We start from the raw sequence: 16,128 nt of genomic DNA, 5'->3' as shown, positions 1-16,128 counted from the left end.
TCGATATTTTTTTACTTTACAGTGACTGAGATAGGGTTCTAATTTTATTTCATTTTTAACTATCCTGTATGTCCTAAGTCTGTTTCCTGTGCCTCTTGATGCATTTACATCTTGAAGAGATTCCTTGAAGAGGGAGTTGAATTTAGATTTGATTGTCTCTTTGAATATTGGTGATAGGAAAGCTGAAGTAGTCAAATTGTGTTTCCTTAGAATAGATTGAGCTGGTAAACCTATACCCCGGTATGTTTTTACTTTGGTGTACAATCCATTCATTCATGATAATTTGAATAAACTTCTGATTCTTTGTTTCTATTTTCATGGTGCAGAATATAAGACGCAAACCATTGACGTCACAAGTTGTGTAAATTGTGCCAGCACCCCTTCATCATGTAGCAGACAGGAATATGTTTCTCTGCTGGAATATGTATGGAGGGCTGACGTGTGACCTCAGCGTGAACTCCGCGGCTTGTTGTGACGGTGATGTGGGGCAGTTGCATGCTGCGGAGTCCCAACAGAGAACATTAATCAAACACTGGCAATGGGCATTCAGAGGTCCCTAGGCAGGCTTCTGGCAAACCAGATTATAAATGTCTGACAGTTAACATACTCTACAATCTGTCACCTGTCCTACATGCGTTGTCTCATCATGTGAATGCATTATTCATGTCCCTGGGGCAGGGGCTCCTACTTGGTCATCAGTGGTAAAGATGCACATGCACCAGTGGGGAGATTCAGATTGGCCCAGTGGGTGAAGTGATCTATGGCTCACATAAAACCTGGGTTGGATTCCCTTATGGTGCAGATGCACCAGTGGGGAGATTCAGATTGGCCCAGTGGGTCAGGAATCTATGGCTCACCTAAAACCTGGGTTTGATTCCCTTATGGTCCAGATGTACCAATGGAGAGCATCTGGCTGGCCCAGGGGGTGAAGTGATCTATAGCTCACCTCAAACCTGGCTTTGATTCCCTTATGGTGCAGATGTACCAGTGGAGAGCATCAGACTGGCCCAGTGGGTGAAGTGATCTGTGGCTCACCTAAAACCTGGGTTTGATTCCCTTATGGTGCAGATGTACCAAAGGAGGGCATCAGACTGGCCCAGTGGGTGAAGTGATCTATGGCTCACCTAAACCCTGGGTTTGATTCCCTTATGGTGCAGATGTACCAAAGGAGAGCATCAGACTGGCCCAGTGGGTGAAGTGATCTGTGGCTCACCTAAAACCTGGGTTTGATTCCCTTATGGTGCAGATGTACCAGTGGAGAGCATCTGACTGGCCCAGTGGGTGAAGTGATCTATGGCTCACCTAAAACCTGGGTTTGATTCCCTTATATGATGAGGGTGAGATAATCACCTGCATGATCTGTTGGTCAAGCTTGGTGAAAGCATTACAAGTGGGAAACATAAGGCTGACCCAAGGGAGAAGTGTTCTCTGGGATCACCTAAACCTGGGTTTGAATCCCTCATATAATCAGCCCCATCAACTAAACCACATAAGCTGAGACACCTCGGGAAAATAGGAAACAAATTGGAAATTTAGCTATGTCTGAAAGTAACCACCTCAATAGAACACCGCAAAGCAGTGACAAGGCCAAGACTCGGTGCTCATGATCTTCAAATTGAGAGAGGAAGATACTTAAACATACCTTCTGTAATATTAACGAAATAGAAGATGACGAGCACTTTCTGTTGCAATGCCCTCTCTACAAAGATCTGAGACTGGAGCTAAAATCATCACCCACCTTAGATATGCACCAATATCACTTAAAATATTACTATATCCACCAGTTCTTTCTACAATAATTACCTTTTCTTCCTTCTTCTCCCTTCTTTTCCTTTTTGTCCTTCTTTCCTTCCCTTTTCCTTCCCTTCTTTCCTCCTTCTTTTCTCCTTCTTTTATAATTCTCCTTAGTCTTTTCCTTTTCCCCTCCTCCTCCTCCTCCCCCTCCTCCTCCTCTTTCTTCTTCTTCTTCTCCTTCTCTTTCTTCTTCTTTTTCCAGGTCCAATATTGCTGTACTGTGTGTGGTGTTGCAGCTGCATGCTCTGTCCTGTCAGCTCCACCTTGCCTCTTGTTTCTCCCAGCAGGGGAGCTAGATGGGTTTTTCTGCTCCATATGTCAGTTTATCACATCAGGTATTGCAGTGACAGATGCAAATTGAAGTGATCACTGGAAACAGAAATCATTAGTTTTTAGCTCGGCCAAGTCAAGTGAGCTTACGTTGTGGCCTATTTGTCCATAGTCAGTGGGTGTGTCACATGCTTCTTCTCAATGATGGCACCCCTATTTGTTCAAAGGGTCCCTATCCGATTTGTAGTATGGCCGCCTCATCAACCATGAGTAAGCTATTTATGGCCATTACTGAGTCATTTTTGTTCAAACTGAAATGTAAAATGGTTTATAGTTAGTCGTCGGGATCAGCACTTATTCCAATTTTCATATTTTAAGTACAGATGTTATTTGCATTTTTTGCAATATGTTTATTATATTTACCTATATTTGACCCTGCTCTTAAATTCCCTCATAAGGCATATTTTGTTCTGTAAACTTGTCCGCCCATAGAATTGCCAGCATGAGGAAGCTGAACATTGGCATGTATATTTCTCTATGTCATGACTTGTTCAGATCATTAGATTTTAGTTATCGTTTTTAGGCCACAGTGTTTATGTAGAAAATGTTTGAATATCATTGATGACAGCAACTTTAGTGTCTGTGTTTGTTGTCTCATTTTAAACTGTTGTCTACATATCTAGAAAACACTGTATAGAGAGACACTCGATATACACATCACCTCCAGACCCATCAAGAACAGGGGTAGAATAGGCCTTGAACAACCCATGCTTGCTGTAAAAGGCGACTATGCTTGTCGTAAGAGGCGACTAACGGGATTGGGTGTTCAGGCTCACTGACTTGGCTGATGCATGTCATCGTATCCCAATTGCGAAGATTGATGCTCATGAGGCATATCACTCGATTGTCTGGTCCAAACTCGATTATTTATAGACCGTCATATAGGCCGAATATTTAACAACAAACAAACAAACATCACCTCCACATGAAATCACCAAGAGAAGTGTCCTTCAGTTATCCATCTTCAACACTTTTGACTCATCCATGTCACTTAATAATAATGTTAAGATTAAATCAATGGAACATTTTACCTTATTGGGAGCTAAAAAGACTAGAAATGTCAAGAGAATTGGATTACATGTTTTTTAAGACTGAAACTTGTCTGTTCCTTCTCCCTTTAATTCTAATACATTCAGAGTGTTAGTTGCCTCTGATACTTGGGAAGTTACATACTTTTATGCTCAAGTGGTAAACCGCATGAATCATTTTCCAGGCCTGGAAGTGGGACAACATGTCAGATTTGTTGTTCCATATAACTCAATTTGAAGCAAAGGTGCTTATTTCCCAACACCAGCTGAGGGTATTGCGCATTAGACTTGCAATGGCATCCTCCCAGAACTGAACAAGAGGCAAATGTAGCGCAAATATCAAAGGTCAAGGTTGTATGAAACAGATAATGCTCCCCAGATTCTGATGGGGCACATATGGGTCGACTTCTCTTCAAGGTTGCAGCAACTTCATGTTTTTAGAACGTCCTACCTCAAAGAAACTTCTCCCATTTAGCTTCTTTGCAATCTAAAGGCATCCCCCCAAAGAGGTGTGGTGATAAGGTTTCTGTTAGGGGGGTGGGGGGGGGGGTAGTTGTGGCTTCATTCTTGTATTCAGATAATGGCTTGGCTTCCGTAATTCCTGATGTGCGTCTAAATTCAAGGATCAGCATGGTCAGTTAACAGTCATTTTTATGTATTGATAAATGGAGAATCTCACCCGAGTGTCTTTTGATATCAACTATATCAACACAAGTGCACGACACATTACTTTTATCGTCTGTATTTATGCACACACTGTGGTCATGTTACCTTTCTGTACTAAACCCAGTATTTTTTAACCCCTTTTCAACATAAGTAGCTGATAGCAGTGAGCGTTGATTGTCACGTATCATTGAAAGGCCAGAAGATGTTTACTTGTTTCAGGTAACATACCCTCAGACAAGTCTTTGTTTCAATTGGGGCGGTCGGGTAGCCTAGTGGTTAAAGCGTTCGCTCGTCACGCCGAAGACCCGGGTTCGATTCCCGACATGGGTACAATGTGTGAAATCCATTTCTGGTGTCCCCCGCCGTGATATTGCTGGAATATTGCTAAAAGCGGCGTAAAACAATACTCACTCACTCACTTTGTTTCAATTGCTTGGGTCTTGTTCCCTCCCGTGACCCATATTTCACAAACATGCAACAGCAAGAAAAGACATATTTTCTTGTCAGGTTTACTTGCTTATAAAATGGAACATTTTGTAAAAAACATCTATATTGGACTTGCAACCTTTTCATAACTTTTCACGTGATCAAATAATATGTTTGATTTTTATTTCAAACACCATGTCTGAAACACAATTTGTTGCCGTGTGATTAAGAAAATGACCTTAGCATAAATATGTCAGTAGGAATTTGGAAAAGACTGATAAGATTTGACAGAAACAGAGCAGAGTATCACCTGGTATCTTGCGATACAATTTGTATCACAATACAAACTGACGATACAACTGGTATGGCGATACACCACATCAAATCGTAAGAAATAATAAAATCACTGAAATACAGCTCTGAAACCTCTTTCCCATACATTTATTATCTCAAGAACTTTAACAAAGAAAACCACGAGAACAAAACAGTGTTAAATGAAGAGTTGCTATCTGATGTAACAGTTACCGGTAGTCGGCGCGTCCTCAGCTACTACGTCCTTGTGTTCTGCCATTATGGGAGATAACTCTTTAGTTCCTCTTCTATTTATAGCATATCGCGATCTCACAAACTGACGAGTCAAGAGTCTTGTGTACCTAAGTATCGCTGATATTGTAGGTATCGGTGAATCGTTACAGCTCTGCGCCCTGTTCCACACAGCAATCGTTGTGCTTAGACGATAGTAGCTCCCATACTTTAAATAGACTTATGTCAGACCTAGCGTTTAGATTGCTTTGTGGAACGGGCCCCTGGACAGAGACCTCATGGTTTGAAGCGAACTATGCAAGGGAAACCAGGAACAGCCGTGTATTTTCTTGGCCTAACCTGCTTGCTACCAGATTCAGTGGGACAGATAGATCGGCAGTTAGGACTTTCTATGCTTCAGTGTAGAAATGAATACTAACTTTCTATACCTCAGTGTATATATAAGAAATAAATGGCTCATGGTCGTTTATCGTACAATAAAACACTGCAGGAAGAATAAACCATGGAGCTGCTTGGCTTCTGTAATTCCTGATGTGCGTCTAAATTCAAGGATCAGCATGGTCAGTTAGCAGTCATTTTTATGTATTGATAAATAGAGAATCTCACCTGAGTGTCTTTTGATATCAAATATATCAACACAATTGCACGACGCATTACTTTTATCGTCTGTATTTATGCACAAACTATGGTCACGCTACCTTTCTGTACTAAACCCAGTATTTTTAAACCCCTTTTCAACATAAGTAGCTGATAGCAGTGAGCGTTGATTGTCACGTATCATTGAAAGGCCAGAAGATGTTTACTTGTTTCAGGTAACATACCCTCAGACAAGTCTTTGTTTCAATTGCTTGGGTCTTGTTCCCTCCCGTGACCCATATTTCACAAACATGCAACAGCAAGAAAACAAATAAAGACATATATTTTTTCTTGTCAGGTATATTTGCTTATAAAATGGAACATTTTGTAAAACATATCAATATTGGACTTGCAACCTTTTCATAACTTTTCACGTGATCAAATAATATGTTTGATTTTTATTTCAAACACCATGTCTGAAAATTTTGTTGTTACCGTGTGATTAAGAATATTGCCTAAGCATAAATAGGTCAGTTGGAATTTGGAAAAGATTGATAAGATTTGACAGAAATAGAGCTGAGTATCACCTGGTATCCTGCGATACAATTTGTATCACAATACGATACACCACATCAAATCGTAAGAAATAATGAAATCACTGAAATACAGCTCTAAAACCTCTTTCCCATACATTTATTATCTCAAGAACTTTAACAAGGAAAACCACGAGAACAAAACAGTGTTAAATGAAGAGTTGCTATCTGATGTAACAGTTACCGGTAGTCGGCGCGTCCTCAGCTACTACGTCCTTGTGTTCTGCCATTATGGGAGATAACTCTTTAGTTCCTCTTCTATTTATAGCATATCACGATCTCACAAACTGACGAGTCAAGAGTCTTGAGTACCTAAGTATCGCTGATACTGTAGGTATCGGTGAATCGTTACAGCTCTGCGCCCTGTTCCACACAGCAATGGTTGCGCTTAGACGATAGTAGCTCCCATACTTTAAATAGACTTATGTCAGACCTAGCGTTAAGATTGCTTTGTGGAACGGGCCCCTGGACAGAGACCTCATGGTTTGAAGCGAACTACACAAGGGAAACCAGGAACAGCCGTGTATTTTCTTGGCCTAACCTGCTTGCTACCAGTGTCAGTGGGACAGATAGATCGGCAGTTAGGACTTTCTATGCTTCAGTGTAGAAATGAATACTAACTTTCTATACCTCAGTGTATATATAAGAAATAAACGGCTCATGGTCGTTTATCGTACAATAAAACAAGGCAGGAAGAATAAACCATGGAGCTGCTTGGCTTCTGTAATTCCTGATGTGCGTCTAAATTCAAGGATCAGCATGGTCAGTTAGCAGTCATTTTATATGTATTGATAAATAGAGAATCTCACCCGAGTGTCTTTTGATATCAAATATATCAACACAAGTGCACAACGCATTACTTTTATCGTCTGTATTTATCACAAACTATGGTCACGCCACCTTTCTGTACTAAACCCAGTATTTTTAAACCCCTTTTCAACATAAGTAGCTGATAGCAGTGAGCGTTGATTGTCACGTATCATTGAAAGGCCAGAAGATGTTTACTTGTTTCAGGTAACATACCCTCAGACAAGTCTTTGTTTCAATTGCTTGGGTCTTGTTCCCTCCCGTGACCCATATTTCACAAACATGCAACAGCAAGAAAACAAATAAAGACATATATTTTTTCTTGTCAGGTATATTTGCTTATAAAATGGAACATTTTGTAAAACATATCAATATTGGACTTGCAACCTTTTCATAACTTTTCACGTGATCAAATAATATGTTTGATTTTTATTTCAAACACCATGTCTGAAAATTTTGTTGTTACCGTGTGATTAAGAATATTGCCTAAGCATAAATAGGTCAGTTGGAATTTGGAAAAGATTGATAAGATTTGACAGAAATAGAGCTGAGTATCACCTGGTATCCTGCGATACAATTTGTATCACAATACGATACACCACATCAAATCGTAAGAAATAATGAAATCACTGAAATACAACTCTAAAACCTCTTTCTTCATACATTTATTATCTCAAGGACTTTAACAAAGAAAACCACGAGAACAAAACAGTGTTAAATGAAGAGTTGCTATCTGATGTAACAGTTACCGGTAGTCGGCGCGTCCTCAGCTACTACGTCCTTGTGTTCTGCCATTATGGGAGATAACTCTTTAGTTCCTCTTCTATTTATAGCATATCGCGATCTCACAAACTGACGAGTCAAGAGTCTTGTGTACCTAAGTATCGCTGATATTGTAGGTATCGGTGAATCGTTACAGCTCTGCGCCCTGTTCCACACAGCAATGGTTGCGCTTAGACGATAGTAGCTCCCATACTTTAAATAGACTTATGTCAGACCTAGCGTTAAGATTGCTTTGTGGAACGGGCCCCTGGACAGAGACCTCATGGTTTGAAGTGAACTACACAAGGGAAACCAGGAACAGCCGTGTATTTTCTTGGCCTAACCTGCTTGCTACCAGATTCAGTGGGACAGATAGATCGGCAGTTAGGACTTTTTTATGCTTCAGTGTAGAAATGAATACTAACTTTCTATACCTCAGTGTATATATAAGAAATAAATGGCTCATGGTCGTTTATCGTACAATAAAACACTGCAGGAAGAATAAACCATGGAGCTGCGTGAGATATCAACATTATGTACAGCCTCTTCTAGAATGATGAAAAATGTACAAGCTTTAAAAATATTTACCCGTATTTAAATAATAATGACTCCTTCAATAGATTCCCACTTGGGCAGTGGCATATTCTCACAATCCTTATGTCGATTACTGACGCCTTTTCTCCGAATGACGATTGTCATATCACTCCTGCTTTTGGAGGCGATCATTCAGCCATTGCATTTATCTACGTTGCCCAGCTACAACTAAGGGGAACAACTCACGAGACACATCCCTCTCAAACATAACGTCCTCCAATATACGTCATCAAGTTGCGAGCGCATGTTCGAATCTCCTGAAATGATGTCATGATAGAACAATGTTTTGTCAGGAAATAAACCACAGTTTGTTTATTGTTCATTGTTCTTTGTGAGTTATCACGTAGGTATCTTATATAATTGAACAATAAGGTGAGGTGAAATAGGGTCTAACGTCTTGTCCAAGATTATTGCACTTATATAGCAACGTACATGCACATGTGTGTGTGGCTGCTTGTATTAGACCAGACTAATGCCGATTTATAGTGCTAGCCCACTGAGATACCATGCCGCAGTTTAACATGAATACCCCACTCAGACACAGTATACTGACTCTAAGCCAACCAGTCCTTGTTTTAGCTTCATACAGGGTAACAACAAGTACCATCTTTTGACGTTTGTTGGTATCGAACCCTGGACCTTCCGCTCTCCGGGCAGACGCTCTACCACGAGACCACGGAGACGGTCAATTGAATAATAACCTCTTATAAGCCTTTGTCATTGGTCAGCTTGAATGCAAAACACAGATTTGACCAATAGAAGACATGGAATGTACGATCTTAAGATTTATTCCTTTTTTGTTGTAAGCGAAGTAGGGTCAAATATCATGAACGTTCTGCAGGCTTTGCTGTGTACAATACGTGAATATTTACATCTGCTATTTTGTGGCGAGCTATTCATTGCCTTGAAGAAGTGGCATTGTGTGAAATCACTGCCTGCCCGTGGCTGGTAACTTTTCTGTCGGGATGCATTATATTTTCTCCACCTGCCCGACTGTCTGGCAGATAATTTTAAGAGTACTTACCTATTCATTTTTATTATTTACTTAAATTGTTCGCAGTATTTCAACTGAATCAAGATGCGATTTGTCTCTTATTTCTTGCGATGTTTTGTTATTTATGATGTGTGAATGCAGGCGGTAGGTAACTTTGAAGATGGCCAGGCAACACTTATGGGTTGATCATCTGGCCGACTTTCTTTGGGGGTTTTCTAATTATTTCAAACACTGAGAAGTGGACACATTGTTCAGTTGATGTATAATTTCAAATTGGCTTTCTTTATTTCTAGGGCTGCTTTTGATATGATGTTATGCCCAACAAGAATGTGATTCATATATTCCTATCCACAAATCAGACTCGTGAAGATCCGGGGTAGAATAGGTGTTCAGCAACCCATGCTTGCTGTGAAGATCCGGGGTAGAATAGGTCTTCAGCAACCCATGCTTGCCGTGAAGATCCGGGGTAGAATAGGTCTTCAGCAACCCATGCTTGCCGTGAGGATCCAGGGTAGAATAGGTCTTCAGCAACCCATGCTTGCCGTAAAAGTCAACTTTGCTTGTTGTAAGAGGCGACTAACAGGATCGGTTGGTCAGGCTAGCTGACTTGGTTGATTCTTGTCATCGTATCCCAATTGCGTGGATCAGCGCTCATGATGTAAATCACAGGATTGTCTGGTCCAGACTCGATTATTTACAGACTGCCATCATAAAGCTGGAATGTTGCTGAGTGTGACAACAAATAACAAACAGTGGTCAGTTGTGTGTGCCAAATGTACTTTCCCTTGGTGAGCTGGGGAAATGATCCCTCAATACACTTATGAAATAAAAGTACTTTTCCATTATAAATAGTCTGTAGGTTACCCTATTAGATAAGTGAAAGCTTGAAGGCTCTACACAACCTCCAACCAATGCCTTTCTGAACTGGTTCACTTGCGTGCTAGAAATACAGGTGTGTGTGTCACGAGGGCAAGGTCGAACCTCACCTGTACTCGTTAAGCGGAGATGCATATCAGTCGGTATCAGGTTTACAGAGCTTGGCAGGCAGGTGACAGCTTGAAATATTTAATTGCAGATATATGAGACTTTTTTGTGTCTGGACTAAAATTTGTCCCAGTCTCTCGATGCTTGTGTTAGCATACTCTTGGGGCAGGGATGGGAGGTACTGTATGATGAGATTTAGGATTCAAATATTTCGGATATGGTTTTCAGCTCCAACAGTCCAGCTTGTCATGATACATAGTGATGCATAGTGATGCATATTGCTATATATTACTGGTGATAATGCAATAAAAGGTAATGTAATCAGAGTCTGATCGTTCAGACCTGGGACAAACCTGAGACGTCAGCGTTGTCAGAGCACATTTTCATAATGATGTTCTTCGCACGCGGATAGTTTCTTTGTAGAAGGTAATTTGAGCTAGGAGGACTCGTTAAAGAAAACAAGCCTATCCCATGTTGGTTGTGTCATTTAATAAAATGAGGGATGAATTACCATTTCAACGTTTACATTTAGTAAAAACTCTTAAGATGTAAGGACTGATATGGTAGAGAGGACCTTTTGTCAGTTTGTTCTTGATGAAGAACATGGAGGAGGTGAGTTGTTGTGCAGAGTTGCATCCCTTTGCAATGTCAGGATTTGCTGATTATGGGTCTGAATCCAAGGAACTGGCTTGAATTTTTTTTCCTGTGTCAGCCAGATACACATGCTCATAAGTTTCACTTGTACTTTATCTCGACAAGCAAACAATAAGACATGATTGTCAGAACTAAGTAATACAGCTGAGTCACAACAGGCTGTGGGGGCACGGGTGGCCCAGTCGTCTAAGGTGACCGCGATTCGCTCTGCAGGGTTGCGTCCCTTGGGCACGCCAGAAACCTATGATTGTGGGTTCGAATCCCAGTTCGCCCCGATTATGTTTCTAGGCTTGTCAGTACCATACCCATGCTCATGGGTTTCACCGAAGTGGTAAACGTCTGAGACCTGCATCACTTCGGGCTTTCCTTCCACATTAAGCTGACACGCTGTGATGTAACTGGAATACTGTTAAAAGCAGCATTAAACCCGACTCACTCACAACAGGCTGTGTTCTCACACTCACACTCACACTCACACACACCATTATAGCATTTTGATACAGGGATGGTTGGGTAGCCTAGTGGTTGTGCGTTCACTTGTCATGCTGAAGACTCGAGTTTGATTCCCCACATGGGTGCAATGTGTGAAGACCATTTCTGGTGTCCCTTGCCGTGATATTGCTTGAATATGGCTAAAAATGGAGTAAAACAATACTCACTCACTCACTCATTGTGATAGTGTTCCAAGTACGTACTACTTGACCATTATGCTTTTGCTCAATCCTTACCATTTTCTACCCCCAGAGTCACCAATACAGTAAAGTGAAATATGTTATGAATTTTGTGAAAAATATTATCATTAATTACCTTGGGCACGCCAGAAACCTATGATTGTGGGTTCGAATCCCGGTTCGCCCCGATTATGTTTCTAGGTTTGTCAGCACCATACCCGTGCTCGTGGGTTTCACCGAAGTGGTAAACGTCTAAGACCTGCATCTCTTCGGGCTTTCCTCCCACATTAAGCTGACACGCCGCGATATAACTGGAATACTGTTAAAAGCAGTGTTAAACAACACAACTCACTCACTAATTACCTTGCTACAGGTATTGTCACATATACAACCAATTATTAATCACTTGTTTAAAATTGCAATGGGAAGTTTTTACACTTGTGATAAGAAGGTAAACATGTTTGGATGAGTATGAGTGATAAGATGCAAATGATGATCTATATTTTCATCATTGAGTGCCCTTGAGCAGGGACTATCTGGATAACATGCACTCAGTATTCTCACTCATGCTGTGGAATGAGCTTCATGCACAACCTGGCCTGTCAATCATTTTCGTCTGGGCAAAGATAACTTTTGACTAAATTTGATCTTTGTGTCATTACTTACTTGTCATTCTTATACCCCTTACTTAAAAGCCTGTGGGGAAAATAGTTATAACAAGGAATTCCATCCCTCGGTCCTTCCGAGGACATTTTTCTGTGCGACCTATAACTTGAAAACTACTTAACAGATTCTTTTCAAACTTGGTGAACACTTTCTTCACCAATAGGAGGGAGGTGGTGTGAAGTTTGATTTCAGTGTTTGGATTTTCTGAAAAAATACAGCTTTTTTTCATATTTTGACTCAGAATATTTTTACTTAAACATTTTTGCAACCTATAACTTGAATACTACTACATGGATTCTTTTCATATTTAGTGAACAGTTTCCATACTAACAAAAGAGGTGCAGTGCAAAGTTTGATTCTTGATATGTGTATTTTCTGAAAGAATATATTTTCCATGTTTTTAACATAGAATTGTTTTTACTTCAACATTTGTGCGACCCATGTACTAGGACCCTACAGTCTCTATACCAATAGGAGAGGTCCAGTGCAAAGTTTGATTTTGATACGTGGATTTTCTGAGAAAATATTGCTTTTTCATGTTTGAACTTAAAAATATGTTGGAGTCGAGGTTGAGGGTATTAGTGAGCCCTACTCACTTTTTGCCTTGCTTACTCTTGATAAAAATCGCCATTTCAAAACAATTTACATTTTCAAAATGCTCTGTTTTACTTGGGTAGAACTCTAACATTCTGTTAAATAACATCATACTGGCATGCAAAATATATATACATGTATCAAGTATTAAGAAAAACATTGTCACTTGAGAAGTTTCTGAAGACTTTAATAGATATATTTCGGATAGAGAAATCAATTGCACACAAAAACAATACAATAAGACAGTTCGACAGAAAATGGAAAAATTTGGCAAATGAATTGTCTAGTTAATATGTCTTCTTCTTTTTTTAACATGAACAATTTCCACTAATGTGCTGTAAAGATTTAGCTTCAGACTTAGTTAATAAACATGGCAAATGTAGCCTGCCCGCTTCACCATTTGTGAACATTGTTGTACACCTGTAGCCAACTTAAATTTGCTGTCTGCTGTATAGGTATGTAACATACATCTAATAAGTATACCACATAACGTGCTACTCAATGTATAACTCTGTAGTATCATATAATTGAAGAAAAAAAAATTTAAAAAAAGAAAAATCGCCATTTCTTGCACTCTACCCCAGAACCTAATGTAACCAGAATAGAAGGGTAGATATATAGAGAATACTACACTTATACTCGTTAGATACCATTTTTACGAAACTCGCGAACTTTCTATGGTATCTGACCTCGCTTTCGCTCGTTTCGCAAGTTTCGTAAAAATGGTATCTAACGAGAATGAGTGTGGTATTTTATTTATTACCCACGTTAAATATATATTTAAGTGTAAATACATAACAACTTTCGTTCGTTGACCAAACTAAAACCGGTTGCAAAATCTGGTTGTTTTCGAATGATTTGTATCAGAACTGTTCACTGTTAGTGATCTGGTCGTGCAGTCGTGTATGTTCATTCATGAACAACACCTCCCGAAACAGCGCCACAAAATATGCTTCGAAGGGGACACTGATGGCACAACCGGATCATCCCAAGTAAGTCTAGATATCTGTCCAGATAGTTAAAACTGACTTCACTTCACCATGCTTATCCTTTTACGTTAAATCAAATTGAGAGTTGCGAAAGTGGTCAGGTGCGTCAGGCTCATGGGGACCCTCGCTCTATTGATCGGTACTGGTACATTGTAAATGGATATAGCTCGAATATATATTGTCTGTAGAAGCTCTATGCGTAACTTATATATAATGCAAACCGAATTTGATGCGTGTGACTATTTTGTTTGGTTTAAAAAAGTGTTTGTAAATATCTCTCGTTCTCATTAATTTCTTCAGTTCTGCCTTATATTTGCAAAATGAATAATGTCTCGCGATTTTTTATGAATGAAAAAAGTAGTCCCGGTGTGACAGAGGTCACGGTTATCCAATCAAAACGAATAAAACAAGGTCAACCTTGTACGACACACGTGTGACGTACGGATTTAGTTTCTTACCACCTGTATCTTCACCATGTGGGTAATAAATGTGAGAATACTTTAATGCCAAAGCTGAAAAAGTCCACATCAACATTATGAACAGTACAACACATGTGTGATACAAGGCATGTTTCATGCATGGTAAAAGAAGTCTTATTTTTAACTGTTAAATCATCAATATTTTAATTCACCTTTGTACGTGATCGAGCCATCTGTTGGTTTGCAGCTACATGGCGCCACACAGCATCAAGGGCAACTCGGCTTCTTCTATGCATGTATATGTCTGTCTGTGAATCTGTGTGTGTGTCTGTGCATCTGTGTCTGTGTCTGCATTTGTGTCTATGTGTATATGTCTATGTGTGCATCTGTGTTTGTGTCTGCATTTGTGTCTATGTGTGCATCTGTGTTTGTGTGTCTGTCTGTCTATGTGTGTCTGTGTGCATCAGTGTCTGTATGTGTGTCCGTGTGTTTTTGTGCATCTGTGTGTGTCTGTATGTGTGTCTGTCTGTGCATCTGTCTCTCTGTGAGTGTGTCTGTGTCTGTCTCTCTGTGAGTGTGTCTGTCTGTCCATCTGTTTCTGTGAGTGTGTCTGTGTCTGTCCATCTGTCTCTCTGTGACTGTGTCTGTCTGTCCATCTGTCACTCTGTGAGTGTGTCTGTCTGTCCATCTGTGTCTGTGTCTGTCCATCTGTCTCTCTGTGAGTGTGTCCATCTGTCTCTCTGTGTGTGTCTGTGTCTGTCTATGACTGTGTCTGTCCATCTGTCTCTCTGTGAGTGTGTCCATCTGTCTCTCTGTGTGTGTCTGTGTCTGTCTATGACTGTGTCTGTCCATCTGTCTCTCTGTGAGTGTGTCTGTCTGTCTGTCCATCTGTCTCTCTGTGTGTTTGTGACTGTGTCTGTCCATCTGTCACTCTGTGACTGTGTCTGTCTGTCCATCTGTCACTCTGTGAGTGTGTCCGTGTGTGCCCCAGTGTCCTACTGACACAGAGGTCTGACGAGGAAGCAGCTGAATTTGAACACTGCCATGTGTCGGAACCACTATGGTTTGAAAAAGGGCAAATAACCATTAAGGTGACCTTTCTAGATACCCAAATGGCTGGTGTTTTATGTTATGGTGACAGACAGTATGGTATGTGCGTTGAGGGATTGCAGGATGATGGGCCCTGATCACTGGTGCCTGCACCATATCTATATTGACATTTCTGCACTCTGTACAAGGAAATACGACTGGTATAGGAAGTCCTGCTCTACAATATGTGTTCAGGAATTACAAGCTATTACCCTGAGCCTAAAACCTGTTTAACATGAAGCACAAAGGAGGTCCTCTGTCTCTCATAAACATCTGTTTGAAAATGATAGGGAATAAATTGCGTATCACCTTGAAATATCTAAGGAAATTTGTTGGTCACATTATCTTTGCTTAATATCAAGCCATGCAATATTTAAAGCAAGACATTTTAGCCAAATGCAATTAGCATTTTCCCCAGCCTGAATGTCTAGCATGACAGATATTTATTGTTTAAGGCAATATTTGCAACGTAATATGCACAGCTCAAGACACATAACCTGTTAATAGCCTGTCAGGAAATCAAGTTTAATGTACGTTAACATATATTAGTTGTATTAGCAATTGGCAGTGTGCAGAGTTGCTGAATAAACCATGTTTGTTCTGCTATATGGTAGCTGTATACTCCATTGACACTGATCCCGAGTTACTGAAAAGGTAGATTTACACAGCTGGTGTATGAACTAGTTAGCTAGCCCTGTTCTCTAGGTTGAAGTGTTGCTATAGAATCCATACCTTGCTTACACCTGGACATCACCTGGATTGTTTTCTGTCCATCCCCCATCTTCCGGAGGCAAGGGAGTTAACAGACAATAAAAGTCCAATTTCCACTCTTACAGAACTAGGCTGGAATTATGGAGTTATATTTTGGCTGATGTAACGAGTCAATGCATAGTCCAATCAAAATCGTGTAATGAAATCACATTCGGTTCATAAACTGTCATGCAGATTT

The 16,128-nt window shown here is 40.2% G+C and overlaps 2 protein-coding genes across 6 annotated transcripts in view; one reads left to right on the top strand and one right to left on the bottom strand.

Moving 5' to 3' along the window:
• The window catches only part of LOC124146269 (phosphatidylinositol 3-kinase regulatory subunit alpha-like), a 219,178-nt gene that overhangs the window by 102,354 nt on the left and 100,696 nt on the right, over positions 1–16,128 (top strand). The gene's annotated exons all lie outside the window — the stretch shown is intronic.
• On the bottom strand, positions 1,648–4,991 carry LOC125382089 (protein PXR1-like). Its single transcript, XM_048400082.1, has 2 exons — positions 4,770–4,991; positions 1,648–2,163 (listed from the first exon to the last, which is right to left on the bottom strand). Exon 2 carries the CDS (start codon positions 2,107–2,109, stop codon positions 1,654–1,656), a length of 456 nt encoding a protein of 151 aa, XP_048256039.1. The 5' UTR covers positions 2,110–2,163; positions 4,770–4,991; the 3' UTR covers positions 1,648–1,653.

This window comes from Haliotis rufescens, unplaced genomic scaffold (assembly GCF_023055435.1).
Source record: "Haliotis rufescens isolate VD_foot unplaced genomic scaffold, xgHalRufe1.0.p SCAF_2, whole genome shotgun sequence".
Lineage (NCBI taxonomy): Eukaryota > Metazoa > Mollusca > Gastropoda > Lepetellida > Haliotidae > Haliotis > Haliotis rufescens.
This window is presented reverse-complemented; position numbering and strand designations above follow the sequence as displayed.

What these genes read in the sequence shown, in the direction of transcription:
- LOC125382089 (XM_048400082.1), bottom strand. Translation starts at nt 2,109, where the DNA reads ATGGAGCAGAAAAACCCATCTAGCTCCCCTGCTGGGAGAAACAAGAGG.